Source organism: Alnus glutinosa, chromosome 4 (assembly GCF_958979055.1).
Source record: "Alnus glutinosa chromosome 4, dhAlnGlut1.1, whole genome shotgun sequence".
NCBI classification, from domain to species: domain Eukaryota; kingdom Viridiplantae; phylum Streptophyta; class Magnoliopsida; order Fagales; family Betulaceae; genus Alnus; species Alnus glutinosa.
This window is the reverse complement of record NC_084889.1, coordinates 27,447,574-27,458,071: the sequence shown is the minus strand read 5'-3', so window position 1 is coordinate 27,458,071 and position 10,498 is coordinate 27,447,574. Positions and strand designations below refer to the sequence as shown.

The 10,498-nt window shown below is 35.5% G+C and overlaps 1 protein-coding gene across 1 annotated transcript; it reads right to left on the bottom strand.

Moving 5' to 3' along the window:
* Nucleotides 1-5,202: 5,202 nt before the first annotated feature.
* LOC133866540 (pentatricopeptide repeat-containing protein At2g01390) lies at nucleotides 5,203-10,146 on the bottom strand. Its single transcript, XM_062303098.1, has 2 exons — nucleotides 9,321-10,146; nucleotides 5,203-6,702 (listed from the first exon to the last, which is right to left on the bottom strand). The coding sequence occupies exons 1-2, from the start codon at nucleotides 10,087-10,089 to the stop codon at nucleotides 5,696-5,698; spliced, it is 1,776 nt and encodes a 591-aa protein (XP_062159082.1). The 5' UTR covers nucleotides 10,090-10,146; the 3' UTR covers nucleotides 5,203-5,695.
* Between the last annotated feature and the right edge of the window lie 352 nt (nucleotides 10,147-10,498).

Below are 10,498 nucleotides of genomic sequence, written 5' to 3'. Positions count from 1 at the left end.
TTTCCCTTTGTCTTTGTTGACAAAAATGGGGAGCATTTTGAGAAAGTTAGTTAACGTGTTGACTAACATGTTAAAATGAATTTTAGTTCATGTATGGTGTAGCTATCATGAATTAGTTTATTCTAATGTTGATTTACTTTGTTCATTTTGGTGTATCTATTATGAATGATGGTATGGATAATTCATATTACGGTGTATCTTTGTATGAATCATATTGTCTATCATTTTTTTGTGGTATTGAAATTCTTATGCATGTTCTGGATTTTTAAATTCCTAAATTATGTCAATATTTGTTTAATCCCCATGCAGGTAATGAGTTTATTCAATGATTTCAAGAACTTCATTCAAGACTGCTTTTGACCTTGTTTTGTGGTTTGATAGGTTAGTTTAAATCTTGGGGGAGCTTGTACTCATATAGATGTCTGTAAAGGTTTTGTCACCTAATGGCTAAAAAGAGAGATTGTTAGGTTTTTTTAATTGACTCATTCGGTGTCAAAAACATTTTTTTTTTTTTTGACACATTAGTAGTTGTACTTAGGTCTATGTTGAAGAAGGTGAAGATTTCTCCAAGAAGACAAGTATTGCAACTAGGGGTATACAACCGGTTGCGGTTGTGATTGTTTGGTCATAACTGCAATTGCAACCGGGATACCCGGTTATTTTCATTTCAATAACCGCAACCACAACCAGTATCGATTGCGGTTTTTACCAACCGCTGGTTATCCTGTTATCAAAAACCGGTTATTAACCAGATAATCGGTTTTCATATATTGTTGAATCTTTTACGTTTTTTTTTATTTTAATCCAATATTTGACCATTTAATATTCAATGCTAAATATTAAATAGTAAATACTACTATCACCATTCATTCAATATAAATAAAATGATTGTTGAACTTCTATAGCTTTTGATCGTACTGATTAGGTTTGTGTAGATCTGTCTTTTTGTCGTGTTAAATAATGAAGTATGTTGAACTTCCTGATCTAAGATAATTGTGACATGTGCTTCAGTTCATTCAAGTTCTACAATGGAAATTGAATGCCTTTGAGAAGGACAAGGATGAATTCATCAGAGACTTTTCTGAAGGACAGACCTATATATTATAATTATATATAATTAAAAAAAAATGAGTTACTGATTACCCAGTTATTAGCAGGTTTTTTAAAATGCTATAACCGGTAACCGCAACCGAGTACCGGTTGCGATTATTTTCGATTTTTCGGTTTCTCCGGTTAGCGATTGTTAACAGTTATTAGCGGTTACCAGTTAATTAACCGCTAATAACCGCCCTGCTTGTACACCCCTAATTGCAGCTGTTGTCCAAACGTGGAGGACACATGCCTGGACGTCATGAGGTCAAGGAGCACATGTTCTCTTATGTTCCCTAGTGTTAGGTTATGGTGATTACTCTTAAACAGATGTTTGGATTGAAGGCTAATGTCCGAACATGAGCTAGGTTCGAGAGCACATGTTCTTTAGCATCTTCGCAGCTTTCAAGATATGACCTAAGCCAAGGATTACATTACTGAAGCTGGTTTCCGAACATGATCAAGATTCGAAAGTGCATGTTCTCTGTTGTGTTCACTATTGTCCAAATAAGGTGGATTGATTAAGGTTGAAACCCTAATCATGTTCAATTTGTGACGCTTAAGAAAAAACTGCATAGGACTAATTTGGAAAGCATTTCTAATGGATCTAAAGCGCTAAGAATAAAATTGAACTTAAAGGAACAAAAAGGAAAATTTTTCCCAGTGTGGTTGTCTGCAGATCTCAGTCATACGCATTACAGCCGAGTTGCCCAATATTGCTCATCTGCAACGCCGTTTGTACGAGTTTCAGACGATGATAGACCCGAGAGACTTGTCTACAATTGCGTACGTACGCATCGAAGACGAGGGAGGAACAAAGGTATTCATGTACAATCTCGTTCATAAAAGTTGCAGCCAAAGGCACTTACTCGTTCATACAAGTCACACTGGCATAAATACCCAGCATGCGATTTCAGCTAATTTCCTCACCTTTCTCTCTCTCATTCGATTTTCTCTCTTCTCTCACATAGGGTTTGTACCCAAACCTTGGTATTGATTTAAGAGAGTTTTCAAAGCCAAATCGAACACCGAAAACGTGATTTTCGATGATGAAACTTTATTTTCACCGATCAATTAGAGGTAAATCTCTAAACCCTAATTTTGCTTGAAGTTGAGTTTATTTTTGGGATTTTGGCAAATCCGTCAAATTTCTTTAAGTATTTCGTGTTTAGAGAAGTTTTAAACCACATTCAAGCCACCGATAAAAGTTTTGTGGCCTAAAACTTTGAATTCGACCGTTAATCAAGGTGAAACCCAAATCCTAAAATATTCTAAGTCTTGTAAATTTGGGATTTTGGTAACTAACCCTATAGTTTCTCTATGGGTTAATGTTTTTAGTTAATGGGTTGTCAAATTGAACCATAGATTGCTATAGGTAACCATGTGTGTGTGATACTTGTGCTATTCAAGTGTCATTGTATTGTCCAGAGTAAAGTAGGGTTGTGATTAGCATTTAATTTTGTGTTTTCAATGTACTAATGAAGTTAGGAATTGCGAGCTATAGAGTTAGAGTTGGTCATTGACATCAAGCGAAAAGTGGTAAGTATTTATATTTACTAAGAATGATACTACCCTTCAAAATATTTAATGTTTTGGTGTCTAATAAGCATTTTACTTGCTAAGCAAAAGGAAATGGCTTTTAAAATGAACTTTCGAACATGATATGAATGTTTAACTTCGAGTCGATGATATGCTATGATAATATGTGATTTTGGTACTTTCGACGATTTCATGATTTTGATGAATGATTCATAAGTACTTGTTATGACTTTATAAGTGTCAAGATATGTTTATAAATTGTGTTGAAATATATGTTGTTAAATATTAATTGAAATTGAAAGTTTAAAAAAAAAAAAAAAAAAAAAAAAAGGGAGGGGGCGCTTGATTGTTTAACATAATAAGCATGAGCATGAGTAGAAAATAAAAATAAGAAGTAAATAAAAGTAAACGTGTTTTGACCTTAATTACAAGGGTTAGTTGACTATATGTAGATGGACCTAAATTACATGGGTTAGTTGACCGTATGTACTAGTTCAAAAAGAAATGAAAGTAAGGTAAGAAAGCATGTATGACATAGTATTAGTGTTTTATATGATGATTTATAAGGAGTTTCATACTAAATGTATCAATATGTATATGTGTTTGAATGGAGTAGAACATATGCATATGGTTACAGTTGGTTGTACATGATGATTTATGGTTTATGGTTTATTGCTTAGATGTGCTCATGTGCTTGTGTTTCATCAAAAGGGGATATAATGCATGTATATGAGAATAGCTAAGTTATATTATATATTGCACGTATGACATAGATGGTTCGAATGTGTATACTTCCAAGTGGGAGATTGGAACGTGCCCATACATTCATAACTAAACAAGTATGTTTCACGAGTTTTTATAACTATGGTGTTTACTTCATCAGCTACGTAATGTTTTTAAAAAGGAAATGTCTAGCCAATGGTAGCCATTATTGTAAACACATTGTAGAAAGTGATATATCATTGCGAAAAGTTAGTGGGTTTTACTCACTGAGAACTATTGACTCACTCATTTCTAACTATGTTATTGTGGGTACCCCGCGATTGCTTAAATTATGTTGATGCAAATAGTGTCGATCAGGATCCCGTGGCCTACTACAATTGAGATCATGGGGCGGCGCATCCTTTGTTTAGACTAACATGTGTTAATCTATCTTTTGTATATCATTTCGTATGTGTATAAACACTTATGATGTATATGGTTTCTGTCGCCTGTGACACTTTTATACGACCATTGTTTTGACGTGTCGTAATACAATGTAAAAGCTTTAATGATTAGATGTTTTTACTTGTCAGCTCTGGTGTGGCATGCCTACTTCCTATGTATTGTTTCTGCTGCGTGTTATGCAACTCTGATGCAATAGATTCATTCTCATAAGACATTACAAGATGTATGTATGGCACATTTTATTAGGTTCAATGGCGTACAGTCATGCCATTGCATCGATTTGGTTTTTAAAAAAAATGGTTCTAAATCGGGTCACAACACAACTCAAGTACGGATGCCGCCATGCATAATTAAATTTGAATTTTCTTTTAAAGGTTGGTTTTGTTCATTATTGAATAGCTCTCTCTTACACGTTTTTCAAGAACACTCAGAAGAGTTCAGAGATGCTTTTGATACTAAGCACTGCTACTCTTTGTGTACATAACACAAGGTGCTTAGGGTTATATGCCAAGAGATTGTTTACTTGAAGCGAAGTCTTTTGGAGTTGAAATCAAATCACATTGCTGCAACAACATTAACAGATCAACTGAAGTCTACTGGTGGGTCAGTAAGGAAATCCATTAGAAGACAGACCAATAAGAAACTAAAGCCTGTTGAGGAGGCAAGGAAGGCACTCATTTGCACAAAGATAATCTTCGCATTGCAATAGGGTTTGTAAGTGTCTATTGTTTGTATATCATTCATCTTGTCGAGTGACTTCTTGGGTTTGCCTGCTCCAAAAAGGTTTTACTTTTAAATGTCAAGTAGTTTCCTGTTTGTCAACAAGAACTAGTTGTTGATGTGTTAATTGTTATTTGTTATTCTTGTTGGTTTGGTTGTTTATTCCACTGCAGTAGTTTTCAAGTTTTAATTGATATATATTACTGCATTGTGTTGTTTACACTGTTTAGGGTCCAAAGCGGTTTTTTCAAAGTGATAATAGCAATTAAGGGTTGTGTGACCCGTTTTATTACTTACGGGTCAAATATTGTCTAAAAAATGCCTGTTTGATGAAGAGCTCGAATGGGGTTATTGGGTTTTTCCCACACCCTTTGCCACTTGACCGTGGCAGTTAAAAAAATGACATGTTAAACATTCATCCTTTAACCATCTTTTCTTCATCTTCATACAACCAAGTTTCAAATCTACCATTGAATTTGTGAAATCTAATATGAGTCCTACAAATTAAATAGTGGATTTAAAAATGTGATGAGTAAGGAATAGATTTGTACCATTTCCGTTGAAAAAATTGTTGTCAGTGAGTAGTTTTGCTGAGTAGGTCGGCCACGTCCTCGCTGATTCACAATTCTACTGGCTACATTAACAGAGGTAGCATCTTCAAGTCGTTGTTCATGGCTGAGTAGCAGAATACTAGCACAAATACTCTATTTAATTAGTTTCCTCAATACTCGATACACCCAATACTCAACTAATTTAATTAGTTTGCTAAATTCTAGCACAAATACTCTACACAGAAAACTGAGTATTAATACAAAGCTAAATCAAATTTATTCTATTGTATCTATTAATGAAACTGTGACTCATGAAAAACCTGTAAAGTTCAGCAGCAAGACAATTGGACCAAGGGTCCCTTTTCTGCCTGTTCCAGTTCCTTGCATCAGCCGCTTACATGTTTATCTAACCATGTAGATATGATAACCTTACCTCGGTGGCATCATCCCTTCCTGCATTTGGATCAATGGACTAATATATACATCTTGCCCTATATCCTCTACATTTGATGATATTACAGGAGAAGCATTGGTTGTCATCTTCCCTGACTGGAATATACTCAAGTAATAATAAGAAATTTTTCTCAGCAAGACTTTAATACGGGAATTTCCATGGTACAAAATCAGTGTCAAGATACCACTTCCCCTGCAAATAGAAGGTTACAGATCTTTTCCTCCAAGGAGACGGTTACCCGAGAACGACTGCGTAACTCCAGGCTCTTCTTTTCCTTCCTATAAACCTCTGCTTCAGAAATTCTACCACTATTTTCAAGACCAGCTAATAGCACATTGTACGTTCCTAATGCAGGATAAATTCCTTTCTCTAGCATAGTTCTACAAATTTTAAGTCCTTCGTCAGCATTGCCAACGGTGAAATAAACACCAATCAAAGCAGTGAAAGTAGCTGTGTTCTTCTGATCATCAGGCAATAGATCAAATATTTTTCGACCATAAACAGCCCTTCTAGCGCAACCAAGCCTATAGATTAAAAGTGCACTTTGATACGTACCGAGAGATTGTCCAGTCCTAATCATCGCCTCAACAATCTCCACTACCTTTGAAAATGATTTTGATCTCATTAAAATGCCTATCAAGGAAAGATATGCATTTCTCTCAATGGTTATGCCCATTCTTACACTATACTTGAAGGCCAATAGAGCACCACTGCGTCTGCAACGATCACAATTTGCCTCAACTATGCTTGAGATAATTTCAGAATCCAGTCGTATATTCTTATCAATTATCCCAGTAAGTAGGCGGTCAATGGCGACAAGATTTCGTTTTTTCAAAAACATAAGTAGAAGTCCTCTGTCTATGCTAAAGGGAACATCAGCAGCTGTTGGTCTCAAGTCACCTGCCTTCTCCTTGCTGACACATTCTGTAGAAAAATGAGGATTCACTTGCATGAGGAGGGCAGTACTCGCCCCATTAATTTTTAAGGCTTTTAGAGCCTCCAGAAATATAGGGTAACGAAGAACAAGGCGGCTTTCTTTCATATACTGAAGGATTAGCGTTAAAGCCCTTGTCTCCCCAGCTTTGGAATATTTCTCCACCAATATATTGCATGCAGCCTTATCAGGTTGTGTCCCAGCTTCTTGCATTTTGCAAAACATCTCAAGGGCTTCTTTATATTTTCCTGAAAACCACTACAGAAAAGAATAATTATCCCCAGCATTTTTTCTGTTAAAATCAGAAAGGTTTTCTGTGTTTGTATCTGATACTTCTTATTGAAGATATAGAAATTTTTGCTAGGGAAAAGAGAATAAAACAAAAATATTATTCCCCCATGACCCGAATACAGAAAATTGATAAATAGTAGCATTCAGAAGTGCTAAGCAAAGAAAAGATCTAACCTTGATTTCATCAAAGGATTACTTTCATATTATTATGAATTTTCAAAAACTAAAGAGTTCAGTATTAACTCACAAGGACAAATATTGACAGCATCGACTATAGCCTCGTGTAAAGGTGTTGAAAACTACTTAATCCCATACAAAACAAAGAATAATCATGGCGATATTAAAAATATGACAAAAAATAACTACAATGCTCTGGCCATTTTAAGCAGAATGTAAGAAGATTTGATTGACTGACAGATTCATTAAAGAGTCCTTGAGAGATATGATAGCGGCTGAATTTTAGCATACCACACCATGCATACCAAAACAATAAAGACTGTATCTGGTTTCAATAAATCAGATGTCACAAAGTAGCCAAGTATTCTATAAAATCATCCGCAGTAATGCAGCACAGTGTGCAGTTATTCAACTCTTATCAGTAAAAATAGTGGGTGACAGCACATAATGTATATAACACAGCTAGGAAACACTGAGATAAGCAGTTCGAGTACAGAAGGTGCCTCCATTTAAGATTGTCTAAAACAGAATGTCTATTATGTTTACATTGTCCATTAGAAAAGAGAATCTAGAGAATCATAGAAGTTTAAAAATATGACAAGGGCAATGATAACATATCAATGCAGCTGCAATGGAAGCATAATGAGTATAAGTTGATTGCTATGTCCTGAAAGGCCATCAGTTTACTGGATAGCAACTTCTAACACTAAGTGGGTATGTCATTCCAAGAAACTAAATAAATAAATAATAAATGAATGAATAACGGGGGTGCATAATTTTAGATTTTTTAGCAATGTATGTCATCAAAGTTCCGTGAGTATTCTCATAACTTTAGATTTACGGAAATATTCGTAGACATGCTCCATTACACTACTTAGCATCTCATACTCAAAAGGGCCTAATAAAACAGTGCCTACCTAGTCTTTGTGTCAGCTATTAAACAAAAGGAGAGTTTTAATAGGCTTCAACACTTGGATCTATTAACAAATAGCCGAAACAGGAATAAAAAAAATTTTAAAAAAAAAATTTTAAAAAAAATTAAAAAAAAAATTTTAAGAAAAATTAAAAATGAATATATATATATATGTGTGTGTGTGTGTGTGTGTGTGTGTGTGTGTGTGTGTGTAATAAAATATCTCTTTCATGATCATTAACAAATAGCAAGTTTCACTAGCTTCATAACAGTAAAACAAGATTGTCATTTGTAAAACTGTCACATAACTTAAAAATTTCTGCAAAAAGACTTCTATAGAAAGCAAACAGGGCTCTGAGATTGTCAAATATCATGTGATTCAAGAGGCCCTAAATTCAGAGATATATATTCATAGTATCTTCTATTGGTCCTAGACAATGATGAATGCCCAGATTGTTCATCCTGGCATTAGGGGGGGAAATGATGGTAGGGTTCAAGTACTAATTTGTGTCCAGCAGGAAGCAATATCAATTATAGGCAGTTTCCTCAAAGCTAATCAGCTTTAATAGACTCTAACTTTGTACATATGGCTAAAATATTTAACGATGAATAACATACGACTAAAAGATATTGCCAACAAGATCCTTAATTGCACTTTATCACAGTAGAAATCGATATCATAAACAAGTTCTCTGTATAAATAAACTTTGTAACGTCCTGAGGGAACTGAATCTACTTACAAGTTACAAATCTATTCTCACAAAAAAATTCTAAAGTAACAAGCATGGAACTTACAAATGACTAAGTGGGAAAAAATTATTCTTTTCTTTTCTTCCTTTATTTTTCTTGCTCTTGTTCTTTTTATTTTTCAATTGATAGGTAGGAATGAAAGAAGTCACCCGAATTTGCCCCAAGTTTGGTCGCAAATAAGTCACTGGCCATGTTATTATGTGGTGGATTTGATTTACAATGCTGACCCACATCTTGATAGGTTAAGGTTTTGAGACTAATAATTTCTAACATCGTATCATAGCCTTTTTTGAGTAAGAGGCCTTCAGTTTGGGACCCCCATGGTGATTTCTTCTGCTTTGCATGAGCACGACCAACAGGTTTAATTTTATTGGATGGGCTTGCATGCAGGGGAGAGTATTAATGTGCGGTGAGCTTGACATACATTCTTGGCCCACCTCTTGATAGCTTAAGCTTTAATAAACATATGGGTGGCTCCTAAACGAGCTGCTCTCCTTGATGGTTTCTAATAGGTCATATTGGCAAGGATGCACATGAGAGAAACTGTTAGTTTTACTTAACAAGAAACAAGCAGAGAGAAGAAAGAAACATCAGGATCATTGAAAAAGAGTAATCCAAAAGTTCATATCCGTTATAACTACCAAATAAAGCAAGCATGCCTCCAACAGTCACCTATCTAGACAATTTAACAAACAACTAAAGGGCAATATGCATACAAAGTAGTATTGCACTCACCAGAACCCACAAGATATTCCATTAAGATGGTGTAGGTGTGACAAGTTGGAGCACACCCAGATTGAAGCATCTCCCTGTAAACATCAGTGGCCTCCTTCGCTCTACTATTATCAAACAGAACCTTCATATAGGCAGTGTAGGAAACAACAGTGAGATAGCAGCCGTTAGCCTTCATTTCTTCCCACACCTTCAGTGCCCCATCAACATCTCCAGATCTAGAAAGCCAATGCATCAGCGAAGTGTAAGTCACAGCATCTATCTTTAACCCCTTCTCCTGCATCTGCTCAAACACATACTTCATCGACGAAATCCTCCCCGCTTCTCCAAAAATATCCACCATCGTTGTGTAAGTAAACTGGTCGTGCTTGAACCCTTTTAGCCTCGAAGCCCAGTTGAAAAATAACCAGGCCTTCTCCATTGGTGGATGGGTTTTCAGAACTTTGTTGACTGTGTAAGAATCCCATCTTACAGGGAGCCTCTCAAGCTCTTCTTTGGCCAAATCCCACGGCGAATACTTTAGGAGTCTGTATATTTTTCCCAGAGTTTCCCTCATATACACACTGGGGTCAGAGTCCTGCTTCTCGACTGATTTGACAGGTTTCTTCCTCTTTCGGCTATACCAAGTAATAGGTTTCTTTTGTTTATGGTGGTGAAGGGAATGTACGCGTTTAATCGAACTCTTCCAATAACGAAAAGGTTGATCGCCACGGATAGCCCAAAAGAAGGCAAATTTTCTGAGAAATCCATGGGAATCATATGTGCTGCGCATGGATAACAATGGAAACTCTTCGCTAAAGCAGCACCAGCACTAACTACGTTTTTGAGCGCATTTGGATCCTTTGAACCGGAGCGGTCCGGTTAGTTTTATTTGATTGGCAAAATTGCTCTTTGTGCTCTCACTTGACCTTAAGATTTAGAAACTTTATTTTTTAGTTCATGAGTTTCAATTCGCATTATAGATAGTACCTCCGTTTTGAAAAAATATCAAATTAGTAAAGGTTGACATCTGACACACCGTTAGTTTTTGAACGGAAAACTGTATTGAAATATTAATTTAGTCTTTTCTCAAAACGGAAATACCATATGTGATGTGAATTGAAATTCAAATACTAAAAAATAAAGTTTCCAAAACTTAAGGACCAGAAATATATTTAACCTTAAAACTAATTGAATAAATG